General features: G+C 36.5%; 1 protein-coding gene and 1 long non-coding RNA gene across 2 annotated transcripts; both read right to left on the minus strand.

Moving 5' to 3' along the window:
- Window positions 1-502: 502 nt before the first annotated feature.
- LOC116560877 lies at window positions 503-12,214 on the minus strand. Its single transcript, XR_004273182.1, has 2 exons — window positions 12,174-12,214; window positions 503-2,026 (listed from the first exon to the last, which is right to left on the minus strand). It is a non-coding gene; the product is annotated as an uncharacterized LOC116560877 (long non-coding RNA).
- A 1,548-nt stretch (window positions 12,215-13,762) lies between these two features.
- On the minus strand, window positions 13,763-16,914 carry LOC116560876. The gene is made up of 2 exons (XM_032292427.1): window positions 16,334-16,914; window positions 13,763-15,082 (listed from the first exon to the last, which is right to left on the minus strand). The coding sequence occupies exons 1-2, from the start codon at window positions 16,773-16,775 to the stop codon at window positions 14,985-14,987; spliced, it is 540 nt and encodes a 179-aa protein (XP_032148318.1). The 5' UTR covers window positions 16,776-16,914; the 3' UTR covers window positions 13,763-14,984.
- Window positions 16,915-17,047: the final 133 nt, after the last annotated feature.

Raw genomic sequence — 17,047 nt, forward strand, 5'->3', positions numbered from 1 at the left:
TGAAAAGGTAAGAAGTAATTAGCATCAAATGTTTTTTAAATTAGAGATCATCTGTTTTTAATTTTTCCTCAGATGTCTTATCAGCCTTCACTATGGAAAATATTAACTTTCCATAGATTCAGCAGATTGAAACACTTTGAGAAGGAGACAAAAATTGGAAGAACAAACCATATGCAATAAAGTTGAAATGATAAAATCCAAAATATGCTGGCGAATGCTTTTTTTCTCACCTACCTTGCAAATGTTTCAACTTGATGCTTTTGATTATGTAATCGGCTCTCCTGAAAAAAGGAAATACATATTTATGTAGCCTCCTGAAGTGTTTTACGTATTTGAGTATCACTGACAAGTTCCAGCAATCAGATTTTGAACAATGATTATCTAAAATAATTTATTGAGGCTTAGGGTTTTTAAATTATACCAGAAAATTATTTCATTATATTTCAATTTATCTTATATCAAATAAGTTGTGAGCAAAATAAGTCAACATATTATTTTGACTTAATATATATTGTTTATAAAATTTAATTTAAAATTTTTTTTTCCTGGTTTCAAAGTTATCTCACACACATTGCCCATTAACACAAATTACAAGTATGAACTGAGCAGGCATCAGATAGAAAGAAGGGCACTTAAAAACTAATGTAAAAGTGGTCCAAACAACAAACACGAAAATCATATTAACTTGTCATTATATTTTCAGTTCAAACAATGCTATTCTAATAATTAAGTTATTGTTATTAAGGAGCATACTTAATAAATATAAAAGCACCTACTCAAAATATATATAAATGCATTTTAAATTTTATCAAAAACACAGTTTAATTCAAATGAACATAAACATTTTAGACTGCAAATAATTGCATGTGTATGCATATAGATGTCCTTACAGGCTGTATAAAGTCCCCACCATGTTCATTTGAAGATAAATATATACAGCATTTACTTCAGTTCACAAAATGTGGGCATAAAACAATCTATAGAAGCTTTTTATAGGATTTAAAAGAGTTCTAATCACCCATGCCAACTGCAGTGTTCTCTCAACACAAAACTTCTTTTGAAACCAAGCATTCATTTGCTAAAACAAGGCATCTGCTGTTAAGGAGATTGATTATCCTGGGGCCTGACCTAATTGGCAGATTAGATATGGTTCTCTATGCTGGATCGCAAGGTTTACAGAAAAAAATGAGACTGAAAAAAGAGCAAACTTCTTTCGGCCTCCAAATGCCCTTTATTTAATTCTAATTTTCTTTAAATAGAAACAAACAGAATTACACATGTTAGGTTGATGAAATTAGTGTGTTATGAGTTATAAATTCATCAAGCTCACCAGGTCATTTTCTTTAGTAACAGGTACATATTTGTTCTTATTACATGAGTCAAACATTGCCAAAGAAATGACTTTTTTGTATAACCTGCTGAGTGAAGATGACTGTATAATAGGTATACACACACACGCACACACACACACACAAATCTGGCCTTTTGCTAATGGTATCATTCCAGTGTTTTCCATTGCCATTTAGGTATTGGTTCTTTATCCCCAAACATAGACATAACCTCATTGCTGTGGCTAATTGCATTTTTCTTCCTAGCCTTTGACAACCAGACCTTTGTTAATGCTATTCACCAATATATCAGACTCAGGTCATCCATCCAAAACATGACAAAAGACCCAGATGCTCATGTAAATTGCGCTCCCCAAAAGTACTGCCCTCTTCCTCAGGGCAGATACAGATTCATGACACCGTCCCATTTTTGTTCACTCTCTTTGTTTTCACTTAATCTGTCATGCTTGAAAAAAGTGGTTATTTATAGACCATAAGAAACATTATGCTTTTTACATTATAAATCAAATAATCAAGTTGATTATGAAGATATAATTTTTTATACAAAATTATAAAATAGTCTGTTCCAGCTGAACTTCAAAATGGGTCTCTTTCCAGAATGAAGACTTTCTTCTATTCATTTTTTTCACCCTTTCTTTAACCCTTGAGTTGAAACCAAGTTCGATTGTCCTCTTTCACTGAGGAAAAAAGGAAGAAAATACTTTCTAGTAGAAATGTTCAAGCAGAAGTGCAGGACTGAATCATTAATAAAATATTTCATTTATAATTAAAAAGTCAATTTTACTTGATGCTTTCTTATCGCCTTCAGTGAAATTTGCATTAAGCATTAATTACTCAGAAATTCTAATTTCTAAAGCCTTAGGTAACTTTTTTTTAAGTAACAAAAATAATTTCAGGATACTTTCAAGAAACGACTATAATGATTCTTTTAATTTAAATAGTTTCAGGAACATACTATGTTTGTGTAAATATATCCGTATTCCAGAATCAAGATTTTGTTGTATTCATTCTTCATCTCTTATATATTTTCATGTTACATATTTTAATATTCACAAATTTTGGAAAGTAAGTAACTATAAGAGATGGCAGAAATAGAGAATTAAATAGAAAAACAATTTATCCAGATAGAAACAAACAGTAATACTTTGATATTTTAAGAAAAGCACCAGGATCAAACTAATATATAAATTTCTGACCTTAATTTTAAGGACTTTCAAATTTAATTAAAATTGAGTGAAAATTCAATAAAATGGTAAGAAACTATATATAGAGTTACAAGAGCTACTATCCTTATCTTCCACGCACAAATACAACCACACTGAATTTAATATGCTCACCTGTTAGTCATAATACCAAAAAAAAAAAAACAGAAGTATCTTACCGAGCTTATGTAATAGGATAGCATAAAACATTAATAACCACTAAAGCTTAGCAAATATTATGGAATATATCAGTAACATTAGGAAATGAATGACACACAGCATCATCAGTTTATTGGAATTCTCTACAGTGAAGCTGAAGTGCATGGGTCTACTCTGAATAAATTCTGAACAGAAAGCAGGAAAGTTCATATAAAAAAGAACACAGAAAAACAGCAGAGGTCAAGAAAGAACAGGAACTAAAGAGAAGACTGAAAATTTAGGAGAATTAAAGGACCAAAAATCTTCAGACATGGAAGATACATAAAAAGGGGAAATTAATGAATCTATGACAATGAGGTAAAACCAGGGATTTATCTGGCAATTATAGGACATAATAGAATTTAAGTAGTAAAGATAATTAAAATAGTGAAGTATTAAGTGCCTCCACCTGGACTGTCACTATAGCTTTCCAATCTGCACTTCACCTCTGCTACAGTAATGTTACTAAAACACAACTTTATATTGTCCCTAATATAATTCTATAAAAACTTTCAGTGTCTCTCTAATGTCTCCTGAAAAAAGTCCAAACTTTTAGCTTGCCACACAAAGTTCTCTAGAAAAAGAATCCAGATGTAATCTGATTACATGAAGACTGTCCCGGGGAAAAGTGAGCTAATTTGATGCTTCTACATTTTGTCCCATAGATTTTAAGTTCTGGGCCTGTGATGTCCCCTCTCTACACATCTATACCTATAAAGGTTTTTAAACCCACCTTTTCTTTATGTCCAGACTGGATTTTAACTATCTCCATTAAACCTTCTCTAATTATCACCCATCTTTGCCTGCCTAAGTTCTACATACTCTACGTTTTTAAGAAACATTTTTTTTGCTATCTTTGAATTTGTTTGACAGTTACTTCATACATTCACTTGGTTGTTATCTTGTACTTTCTTACATGCAGCTATTTTTGTGTAATGATTCCCCAACTAGATTTCCCTAGTACAGAAACACTCGTCATGTTTCCTCTTACATCCATACAGCACCACGCTGTAAGATAAACAGTTCTCAATATATATCTATTTAGGAACAATAAATATCTATTTATTCTCCTTCATTGACTTCTCATCCCACTCCTCATACTGGCTGCTTTAAAAATCTTTCCAACTCTTTACACTTATCTGGCATTATCTCACCTCCTCTTCTACTGAGAAGCTAAAGATTATCCTTTACTTGCATTTCAAGAAAAATGAGAATTTATCTGCACCCTCACCTCTCCCTCTTCTTTGTTTTCAATTTCCAAGAGGGACTATCTCCTCTAAAGTTTATTCTATACTTGGGTCCTTGATGCCATTGCTTTCTGTAGCCTGGGGTGTCTGGCTCTATTAGTTATATATCTTTCCAACTTTCAACTTCAGGATTTATATTTATTCTGGCTCTCTTCTAAATATCCTAAAAATAAAAGTCCCAAGATCCATCAACTGCTTATGTTGTTTGTCCACTCTCCATTTCTCTTGCAAACCTTTTGTTCCTGTCTTAGCCTTACTTTCAAACTCCTTGTAAAAGACTTTTATGCCCTACCATGTGAGCCAAATTGTCTCCCCTTAGTGCACCAAAAATCTTTTAAGCACAAAATCTAGTGACTCTTCCTCGGTCATTCTTATTTGTGCTGAATTATTTACCAAACTACTAAAACAGTATTTTTCTACCTAACCCAAATTCACTAATAGGTTCTGACATTCTTCTTACAATTTGCCTCCTACTTTTCCATTTCTTCTGAGTTTCCTTCACTGCTTCTTATTCCTCAGTGTGTCATTTTATTAGTTATTACCTCAAAATCCCTCCCTGAATCTTTTTTTTTTTTTTTTTTGGCCTGGTCTAAAATCACTTGAAAAAAGAAAACTAATCCACTGCCACACACTTATTTATATCATCTCCATGTATAACAGCTCCACCATGATCCCCCAAAACCCACTGTTATTCAGAGTACAAACACATCTGAACACATTTTTAAATGCCTCTCAAACTTGTCGTCTTTTTACATTCCTACTGTATTGAATATTCTCACTTCCTTTTGCCTGAACTATCAATAAAATCGGCAAGACAAGAAGTAGGCTAAATTTCAACTGTCACTCTATCTCTTGGCCAGAGCATTTGTTTAATGCCTCCTCTTAGTTTACTAAAGATCTTTTAAGTACAAAATTGATAAAAGATCTTTTAGACACAAAACACTTTTTAAAAATTCCTGGTTTTGCAGCCCTAGTCAGGGTACATTACCAATAAAGTCAGCCATTGCTACTTGCCAATCAAGATCACAAGCTAAGACAGTATGAAATTGTTCCTTGCCTAACAGTAGAAAAAGGGTAGCAGGGTAATATCCTGACAATTGGACACAACACCAATGTGTCTTTATGAGAAGAGATGCTACTAAATCTGTGTTTTTTTGTATATGTTTAGAAGGGTTATGAGACAGGTAAATAGCACATAAAGTACAGAAATGGCAAAAGATAAACACTAGCTGCTAAAGTAAGGCATGGAAAGGATGGATATTTTAAGTGATTTTTTTTTACCATATTTTGGCCCTTGAAAATCATTAGAATGTGACTGCAAGTAGCCAGGATAATAAATCTGCATTGAGTTAGCTTAAGTGTATATATATATTAAAAACAAACAAACAAAAAAAAACAACTTTTAAGAACGTCCTGAGGTGCTGGCCATTTTCTTGCATTAGCCTTTCACTGGAATGTCTTAGAAGCAAGCTTCAGAAACTAGGGCTGTGGCTGGTTTCTTTTTATTTGTTCTGGGCTCCTTAGGCAGCCTCTCTTTTTAATAGCCTGCCACCTGTTGCTGCCCGTACCCTAAAAGGAAGGAAGGAAGGAAGACTACAAGTGGCAGTAAGAGGCAATAAAAGGCATGCTTACTTCACCAGGGGGTAAAGTGTGTGTGTGTAAGCATGGAGGCAGGAGGCAAGAGGGTAACAGACTGGGAGAAGACCACTCCCCTATCTTCCAGGCCACCTATGCCTGGAGCCAACCCTATTAGGTAGGGTACTGAAAACATACTGGACTTTTTATTATTTTTACTATCCTCAAGCAGAGAGGCTCAGGGGAGGAGCAGACTTGTAGCACAGATCTGCCTTGAAGTTTCCCAGTCACAGTGTTTTTAAACATTTCATTCAAAAATGAAACAAACATTCCTTACTGCTGCATCTATCTTCTGAAGAAGACACCAGCTGGCAGAGCTCATCTACCTCAGCCTAGTTAGCATTTAACATATGGCTATGGGAGGGCCCCTTATTAGAGTGCTCCTCCCCCAGGGCTCTGTACTCTAGGCTGCTCTACACCACCCTGCCACCATAGGGTAGTAAGGTTGGAGTGCACATGGACTGTTTCTCAGCCCTTTACCTAAAGACCCAGGGAAGACAAGGAATTGCTTGTCAACTGAGACATGTGAGAAGTGGCAGTGATGGGCAGAAGTAGGAAAAGCAGCAGCACAGCAAGCAGCAGGCCATTTTCTGGGCACAGTTACTAAGGCACATGACCATGGTGAGGAGGATCCTTAGGACTGGGCTGGAGATACAGCAGCCACTTGGGGACTTGGTCTGTGCCTCTTGGCCTCCCCTCCGTCACTGCAAACCCAGAAAGGCACAACTTGCCAAGACTGCTGGTGAATAAATGAGCACTCCATGGCATCTTAGCAACTCTCCTGCCCCAGGCCTCTATGTGCAGCAACAAAGCCAGAGCTATCTGGGATAAAACCCAGGAAGCAGCACGCAACTTTCCCTTATGCTCCAGGAAAACAGAAAAGACAAGGCCAGGAAGTCCGATGCTGGAAGCAGAAAGTAAGAACTTGCATACTAGGAAGACAATCATAATCGGCCACTTTCCTTGCCTCCTAGAGGCACCCCTCTAGCAGGGAAGTTTGTCAAAGGGCCATCATTGGGGACTTTCCTTGCCTCCTGGAAGCACCCATCCAGCAGAAAAGTTTGTCACGGGGCCATCATTGAGGACATGTTCACCCAATCATATAGATGTTCGCTGACCAGGGGTCTTATCCAAGAACTGTCCCTTGGGTGGCCTCTAATCTCATTAAGGTGGATGGGAGGCAATGTTGTCTGAACGGGGCCAACAGATGCATGTCTCTTTAAGGATGGAGGAAAAGAGGGAAATAGCTTTTCTATTAGGGGAGAAAAAGGCTCCAATCGGTCCTCATCCTCACTAGAAAAAAAATCTTCCTTATTCCCCAGAGAAGGAAATGAAGCAGGAAGAGAGGTCTCTCCCTGTTCTTCTGGTTCCTGTTTTTCCTTCTCCCTTAAATCTCCTAAATTCCCTTCAGGTGAAGATGGGTGGTCTGACTCACCACAATTTGGCAGATAAAGAGGCTACAACACAGAGCGTAACAGTGCCCAGGTGGTCAAAATAGTAACATTAGTAAAATGACCTTGCTCATATCCTCTTTTCAGGCAGCCAACCCACCTGTTTCCATAACTCTAAGGTTCGTTGATCAGGAAACCAAGGGCATTCCTGCCAAATTAAGAGCATAAGCTTGTGTAGAGCTCCAGGCTCTACAGTGCACTGGGTACCCTTAAGTAGCTGTTGCACTGTTTTAAAAAATGCTTTCTGCTCTTTGGTCACTTCTTGACCCATCATAACCCTACCCCTGATATTTTACATGTGGGTTCCATCCTCCTGATGGGAGTCAGGACTGTCCCTTACTGGATTTCCCAAAAATTGATGAACTCTTCTCCTTCACCCGTAACTTCAAGGCAATCACATCGGGGTCACCACTTGGAAACCTTACAGCTTGCAGTGAACACCGGGAATGAAGTACTCAGACAATTCCAGCTGAGCAGGGTTGGGGGTAGCTCATCTGAGAGAGTCCAACCCAGCATCTCTCCGCCAAGTTGAAAGAGCTTGTTAAACCACAAACATCCACTAGATGGCTGTATAAAGTCAGTTACTGAGACATCTGTGACCTTGTACAACACTCAAATCGCTTTCTTAGGAGGCTGTTTTCAGCGTTCCTTATCACACCACACACTCCACTCCCTGTCCTGTTTTCAGGATCAAGGAGTTTCATTCTCATGCACAAATAACATACATAAATGCCTCAGTATTTTTCCATGCCCCAACCTCAAATGCCATGTACATAAGCTTGAATATGTTACCATGCAACCCCCACAGTGGCTCACACTTGTAATCCCAGCACTTTGGGAGGCCAAGGTGAGTGAATCACTTGAGGCTAGGAGTGCAAGATCAGTGAAACTTTTTCTCTACTAAGAAATACAAAAATTAGCTGAGTGTGGTGGTGCATGCCTGTAATCCCAGCTACTTAGAAAGCTGAAGCAGGAAGATCACTTGAACCCGAGAGTCAGTGGTTGCAGTGAGCCAAGATGGTGTCGTTGCACTTCACCCTAGGCAACAGAGTAAGACTCTGTCTTAAAAAAAGAAAGAAAAAAAGAAAGAGAGAGAGAGAAAGGGAGAGGAGAGGGGAGGGGAGGGGAGCGGAGGGGAGGGGAGGGGAGGAGAGAAGAGGAGAAAGAAGAGAAGAGAAAAAGAAGGATAGCTCAAATTTCTACACAGGCTTGCAGGTCAGCCATTCTAATGAGGTCTATTCCATATTTATCTAGAAGAGAAGACAAGCATGGAACACTACCATTCCCAACTCAGGTGCCTCATCCCTCAATCGATAGGGTTTCTGCAAACATTCTCAAAATCAGTGGCTTCCAAAGTGGAATATATGCACAAAACAATCCTTTTGGGGGGTACAGGAAGGAACGTTACAACTTCTACTTATCTTTTAACCTAGGAAGATAAACTAAGCTTTACTAAAAAAAAAGTGGATTAAAAAAATGAACTGACATTGCACACTCACACAGTCTGCACGTCAGAAAGTCGTGTTCTTACTTATACGTGGAAGTTAAAACAGTTGATACCACAGAAGTAAAAAGTAAAGCAGAGAATACTAGAGGCTGGAAAGGGTAGGGGAGAGGACAGAGAGATTTGTTAAAGGATACAAAATTACAGCTAGATAGGAGTAAGTTCTAGTGTTCTATAGCACTTATAGGATGACTATAGTTAATAATAGTTTAAAATAGCTAGAATGGGGATATGAATGTTTGAAACAGAAAGAAAAGATAAATGTTTAAGATGATAGATATGTTGATTACTCTGATCCGATCGATATATATGGTATAGATCACATCACTATGCACCCTAAACTATGTACAATTATTATTTGTCAATTTTAAAAATGTAGAAAAAAAGAAAGTCATAGGCCATGATTGGTACCCTGAGGAAATGAAAATCAACTGTTCCAAACTTCTAACAACTGGTTTTATTTAAACACATATACTATACCTAACACTGTGGAAAATGTTTATAATTTAGAGATAAATAACCTACATTTATATAGGTATATTCGTTACTTTTCCTGTTACTGAAAATATACATTATTTTGGACAAAAGACATTTGAGAAAGAGAAGAGAACCATGCGTTCACATTTCCAGAGTGCTTTAACTAACCTCCCTGCAAGTTCCAGTCTCCCAGGGGGTACAGACAAGTGTACTTGGGACTTAAGTAGAAATATGACCTGCCTTTCCCACACTCCTGATCTGTTTCCTAAGGCAGGCAGGCAACCACTGTAAGTGCAGCAATGCATAATGTCATAAGTCCTTAAGATGTTCATCTTCTATGTTATGAGTACTTTTGGTTGCTCTTGGGAGGTAAGTATTATAGTTTATTTCAATGGAGACTAACTCAATAAGAATCTTACTGTTCTTAAAATAATAGTTCAAAATTAATGAATCTTAATGTAAAATTCCAAAAACAAAAAGAACCTATCTTACCATCTAACTCTACAAATTGATAATCACACCTTATATTTAAATCTCAACATTCTGTGAATACATTTTAAAATAACTAAATGTGATGATCTATTGTTCCTCATACTACTGTCTGCAAGAATATTCTTGGAAATAGTCTTTTAATTAAAACTTTTCAAATTTTCCTTTATTTTGATGATGTTGTAACACAGGTTAAAAAAGATATATTATGGATCATCAGAAAGACTACCTTAAAACAGAGAATTGCCATCTACTTGAGTGCAAAAAGTTAGAATCTGTATTTACAACCATATTAGGATTAAGCAATCATGAAAAGACACCATTTATTTTTAATCCATTTGATCTCCAACTTTAAACCAAAACCTCTGGAGTTCAGTAAGCCTTTTTTGTTGTTGGCTGATGTTAAAAGGGTACATTATTCAAGAATAGAAAAACATTGTCATATTCAATTTATAAATTGAAAAGTCCAGCACAAATAATGGAATTAATGTGCATGACTGATCTGAAACCTGATAAATATGGCTTGACTACTTTATTGTTTGAATAAGCTATAAACACAAGGCAAGTTATAAGAAAACCGTTTCAGTCAAAAAAGCTGAGTTTATCTAAATAGAAAAATATAAACAAATATAAAATGATTTTCCATGTTTTCAGAAAGGGTTTTCAACCTATAAATGTCTTATAAAGTGGTATTGACAAATATTTAGGAAAGATCCATATTTGTAGTCTATTTTATGTATGAAACTCTTTAAGAAATATTTTCCTACTTACTCAACACCTTAGTTTTATTACGAGTTAGTAGATTTAGCAGAACTAATTCACCAATATTTACATATTAAACAATAATTAAAAATAATCTTCCATACAATGTATTAGAAGCAGCCAGCTAAAATTTACTATAGGCATAAAATGTCTGACCAAATTTCATAATTATAAAAATCATTTAACTCATGAAATTTATTTGTATTCATTTTAATAGGACTATGGTTTATTATTGCTTCACAAAGCCTTTGTGTTGGCAGTTTCCATATCTGAAACTATTCTGAGCTGTTTTGAATTTCAATTATATTTTAAAATATATTGTGCTGTCAAATCCAGTGGCTTGCACCAAGGCTTCATATATATTTATTCAAATACACATACATATATATAGCCTATTAATATATATTTCATACATATTCAACATATATATGGCCCACATACATATTCGGTCCCTGAAGATCAAATATTAATAAATTATCATCTACCCTTCATATTCTATCTTTCTGTACCTAATTGTGATTGAACTATGAAAAGACTACTAAGTGACTACATATCACTGACATATCAAAATAAAATCATAATAAAACATGGTACTGCTTTCTGAAAAAAAAAACTACCTGTAATTTTCATAAAAGCTTATGAAATTATTTTTTAAACAATATTTAGTATTTTACTACAGGTAAAATCTTAATAGCCTACATATGCAACTGGATCATTAAAAATTATGAATTCTGCCAGTATGGAGATACCTTTGTTGACTTTATTAAGCCATGGCTTATTGATAAAATGTTATTAATCAAATTTGTTGTGCTATTTTTTGAGCATGCAAACCCAAATCAAAGAGACCTTAGGAGAAAAGTATAGGGAGAGTTGGGTATTTTGGGAGATATTGCCATTTAATTCTTAGGCCCATGAAAAAAATCTACAAAATAAACTCTAAGTAATCAAAGTAGAAAATTACTGACTTAATTATTGCCTTCACATAAAATGAAAAATTATCTCTACGATACAACAAACAGAATAGCCGGAAGTCTTATGACAGATTTAAAGAAATTATTCAAGATAATATAATCAAATGCATATGTGCAGAAATATTTTTTTCAAAATTTATTTATTTATTTATTTTTTTTTTTGAGACAGAGTCTCACTCTGGTGCCCAGGCTGGAATGCAGTGGCTGGATCTCGGCTCACTGCAAAATTTGTTCTTACTAAAATCTAAGTATCCCCTACTGTTTTATAAAATTTAAAATAAACTGCTCTGTTTCAAGATGTTGGCCTCAAGAATAAAATAACTTCTGTCTATTTGATTAAAAAAAACCTCTAAGTTTATGAGAATAATGATATACTTTAAAAAATGTTTTCTAAGAATAAGCAAATTAAATGGTGTGGGTGTATACACACACATATATATACATTAATAAAACCTCACTCAGGGTAAGTACCCCTTATCTGAAATGTGTGGAACCAGAGGTATTTCAGATTTTGGATTTTGGAATATTTGCATTATATACTTACTAATTTAGTATCCAAAGTTTGAAATGCTCCAATGTACATTTCCTATGAGCATTATGTCAGTGCCCAAAACATTTCAGATTTTTAGATTAGGGATGCTCAACCTGTATATGTATGCTTTCAGTATGTGTGTGTGTGCTTATATACCAAATGTTTAAGAGGGTATTAAATGTTTAAAAGAATACCTTTTTGGGCCGGGCTCGCTGGCTCACACCTGTAATCCCAGCACTTTAGGAGGCCAAGGCAGGCAGATCACAAGGTCAGGAATTTGAGACAGCCTGGCCAGCATAGTAAAACCCCGTCTCTACTAAAAATACAAAAAATTGGCCAGACATGATGGTGCGCACCTGTAATGCCAGCTACTCAGGAGGCTGAGGCAGGAGAATCACTTGAACCAGGAAGGTGGAGGTTGCAGTGAGCCAAGATCATGCCACTGCACTCCAGCCTGGGCAACAATGTGAGACTCTGTCACAAACAAACAAACAAACAAACAAAAAAGGATACTAGTTTTGTAATATATTATGATTCCACATGTCATTCTGAAGTATTACACATTTATTAATACCTTAGAAAATATTAAATTCATTTTTCCTTGAACTGAAGTACGGTCACGTTTTAAAAGGCAGTATTTCACATGCATTCAGTGCCACTTTGTGACAGTTGTATTTGTGTATCTACATATATTAATACCTTAGAAAATACTAAATTCATTTTTCCTTGAACTGAGACACATTGACAGTTTAAAATATTTCACGTGCATATAGTGCCCCCTTGTGGCAGTTGGAAGTATCTGTGTTATCTACGTAAAATTATGGTTTGTATTAAATAACTGCCATTTTTTGGACAAGTTATATGTATAGATTATTGAGTAAAAATTCTTAACCTAACATCTGTTATTTTGTTTCAAACTAAACTTTGAAAAAAAGCATTTTTCAGAATGTCTTCAAATGGATATAATTTAAAAGGAGACTACATCGGGATCCCTAGATCGTCTACTAAATATACCACTATCAAGATACTGAATCTTAGACTGACTGTATAGCCATTATGGACCTCAGTTTCCTTATCTTTAAAGTTGTTCAACTAATCATTAATTAAGTCACTTTCATCCTAAAATTCTATTTGATTTAGCCTTAGAAAATTATGTTTGTTTTTAACATCCTAATATGAAATATAGGTCAGTTTATGGCACACTTTATCTTTTTATTAATATGAGTTTTTGGTTATGCATTCTGCTTGAAATTTCTTCAGAAAATTCTCAATTTATTATTCTCCCTGTCCAAACAGCCTTCCCCTAAACAATACACATTTAAAAGATTTCATTGAATTATAAAGAAAAGTGAGCTAAAGTAACCGAAAACAAGTTTTGAAACATTCCGTAAAGATAAGTGTGCATGTATTTGATAAGATGAGGTCAATGGCAAATCAAGTTCCCAAAAGTTAATGTGGCAGAAGTCCCTCCAAAGCTTTTAGAATCTTGGGTGTTACTCTGATAAATAAGAACTAGAACAAGCTGAGTTTGGGCAGCTCTTCCTATCATAATCTGGATCAAATATTACCCTGTACTGCAGACTTGGCACCTCAGATTTATCTGAACTACCACTTCATTCCTCCATTTTCAGTCATCAACTCAGTCCTTGTTTCAAAATGTCTTTCCCTAAAGTATCTCTTCTTGTTCAACCTCTGTGCCATCCATTTAGTCCAGACACTCCACTTCCTAGCCCTGCATGCTAAAATATCAATCACAGAATCTTGCTTTTCAAAGATTGGTCTAAGAACTTGCATCAGAATCACTTGGACGGTTATTAAAACATGTCATTCCCTACACCCCATACTGTAGACAAATACTGTCCACTGAAAACATACGAGTCACATACATAATTTTAAATGTCATGGTAATCACACTGAAAATAAACCAAAAAGAAACCAGTGAAACCATTTTAATAATATATTTTATTTACTCCAATGCATGTAAAATATTGTTTCAAGATGTAATCAATTAGAAACCATATTAACGTGATACTTTATATCCATTTGTTTGTACTGCCTTTGAAATCTGGTATTTTACACTTGCAGCATATATCAGTTTGGATCAGCATGCTTCAAGTGCTTAAGTATGGCCTGAACCAGCCCTGGAGAAGGGAGAAAAAGCCCGAGATTTACACAACACACAGGTAATTCTACACACTCAAGTTTGAGGCTACCACCTTAGACTGTCCTGTGCACTGTTCATTCTACAATCATTACTGAATTAACACTTGAAAAAAATGTCCCTTTAATTATGTCAGTCCTAAGAACCTAGAAAACCCTGGTGCCACCAATTCAATCAATGCAGGTAGGTATTCACGGTTCTCTAAAAGTGACCTCATTCATCCATGCAACCTACTTTTCAATTAGAAAATGTTTTGGATTCTTCCATGAGCTTTCCTAAGCAAATATTCATTCATTCAACAAATATTTGTTGAGAACCCACTAAATGCCATCATGGATCCTACAAGTGTTAAAAAATACAATAAAAATGGAAGTCACAGTTTAGATATACACCAAGGCCAAATGCCCATAACCATATCAGCTAAAACTTACATCATCCTGATTTCTCTGAAATGCTCTTTCTAATCATAAACATAAAACATAAGCTTTACATTTTTGTCAGTATGATTCCATGAAATTAAGCCAATCAACTAGACAAATCAACTTAAACAGCTGTATGCCCCCCTAAAAAATCTTAATGTATAAGAGCAAATAACAGAAAAGCTCAAAATGCTTCCTCCTTTGTCCTTATAAACTGTGCCATAACTGCTGAGTGCAAGCTTCTTCCCACTCCTCCCACTTGTCTGTACTTTTTCTATGACAATAAACTTTATTTATCCTGATTTTATTTTTGACATGGGAAACAGATCAGGTATGAGGCAAATCATATATAATTTTTTACAATTAAATGCTCTGAAGTAGCACTATGAGATGCTATGAAAATACTTCAGAGAGGTCCTTATACACTCAAAGAAAATGTCTTTAAGCAAAGTTAAGACATTCACACCCTTTAAGTTAAGAAAGGGTGTGAATATAATTAGGAATCTGAACAGATAAAATGAAATTTCTAGGTAGAGAAATGTACATTATGGAAAGCAGTGAGGTAGAAAAGAACATGGAGGGCCACGTTACTGAAAGGAGCAGACAGATGAGGAAAGTAATGTGATAGGAGTCTTCCCAGGCAGGCAGAAACCAGGTAGGGTCAAACTCATGAACATCCAATTTTCTTTTTTTTTTTTTTTTTTTAAAAAAAAGTATAAATATTTGAACCGAAGTAGACTACAAATTCCTCACAAGACACAGACCATTCCTTCTACACCTAATTTCTTATGTCTCCTCATAGAGTACAGATATTTAATACTTCCTTTGTACATAGCAAAAATCACAATTTTGATAGCCTTTTAATTTCTAGAATCTCCAAGTTATACTAACAATTATTTGCAGCTTCAGCTAACTTAAAAACTACATTACTATGAAACTCAATAAAATCATTCCTGAAGTGCTCAGTTTTAACATTAAGTTCCCTAGAGAGGCAGTTTTTATGTGGAAAAACATGGGCAACATGTCCTACCAGTGTGATGCCAAAATCCTAGCTCTACCCAAGCTCTCCGTGGAAGGGGTAAAAGACATCCAACTCTCTTACTCTTTACTCTTTACTTTCCCTGACCTTATTCTTCATATCAAAGATTGTGATTTATACACACACAGAGATTAAAGGATGTAAGAAAAAATTTTACTGGGTCAAGTCAGCCTGTAACGTATCACACCCATGTTTTACTCTTCAAACTGATCAAAATATGATATACAACACTGTACTGGGAGAATTCTAAGATGGTTCCCCACATTCCTGGCCCCTGGAGAGCACATCTACATAATCCTCTCCCCTGGACTTTGGGTAGAACCTACAAATATGAGGAGATATCATTTCTCGGATTAGGTTCATCAAAAGGGAGATCTGACTAGGTCTGACTTAATCAGGTGAGCATTTAAAAGGGGCTGGAATTTCCCTGAAGTCAGGGGAATGGGAGGTGTGAGGCGGCCTGTGGAAGGGCCAACTGGCAAACAAACGGCTGGCCTCTGGCCAACAGCTAGCGAGACAAAAGGGATCCTAGTCCAACAACCACTTTCTGTCAGAGGGCTGCGAAGGACCCCAAACCTCAGGTGAGACCCCCACTTGCAGACCCTTTGATTTCAACCTTGTGCGACTGAGCAAAGCAGTCAACTATGCCACGTCCAGACTTCTGACCTACAGGACTGAGAAAACAAATAGGTGGTGCTCTGAAGCCACTGATTTGTGGTAGTTACGCAGCAATAGAAAACTAACAACATTCAAGTATTTCTCATATAATAACAGCATGTCTGGCAGATATAAAAGTTTTTCAGGCGTCATTCTACAAATATCTTCCCACCTGCTCTAAGAATTCTTTCAAAATTGGCATGAACATTAATTGTGCAGTATCTCCTTAATAATTCTCACCCTTTTCAACGAAAAGCCATTGAGTTTGGTGAATCAAGACACACTGAGTATTCTTCAATGCTGATGAGCCCCTTTGGTGAGGTGACCTTATTCCTGTCCTGCCGCCTAAGGGTGGGCAGGGTGGACAGAACGCAACCTGGACTTCCGGACGCAGCCACCTACCGCCCCAGACTCGCCTACGCCTCTGGCCTCTGAGGGGTGCCTTAAGCCCAGGACAGACGTGGAAAATGGACAGAAAAGAGGAAGCAGTTCCCCTCTTTAATCCGTAACCCAATTTCTCGGGAAAAGCTGCGTTCCCACACAGAAAGCAGACCCTCCAAAGCTGCAGCGTGGCTACCGCGCACGCGGTAGCTTCACAAATTCCCAAAGCATCTAGCGGAAGTTTAGACTGTTCACTAGGGGTCACGTGGGCCACTTCGGGCGCAGCTGGCAAACGGTTCATTTCAGTTTGAAAGTAACTTTGAAACTCGGATATTGTACTCCATGGTCTTTCAGTTCATAAGCGTAGACACCGGCTACTGAAATTGGAATCTTTATCTTCTTGCCTCGGCCCCAACTAGTAGACTAGGACCAGAAGACATCTAACCACAACCTACCGGAGCTTCACACCGGCACAGCAGACCAAGTCCACCAACTGCGCCTGCGAGAACTGGCCGCGCCTGCGAGAACCGCCTGTTCCCGCGAGATCGCAGGAACGCGGAGAGAAAGGGCAGG

This window comes from Sapajus apella, unplaced genomic scaffold (genome assembly GCF_009761245.1).
Source record: "Sapajus apella isolate SASKATOON/1434 unplaced genomic scaffold, GSC_monkey_1.0 scaffold27, whole genome shotgun sequence".
Lineage (NCBI taxonomy): Eukaryota > Metazoa > Chordata > Mammalia > Primates > Cebidae > Sapajus > Sapajus apella.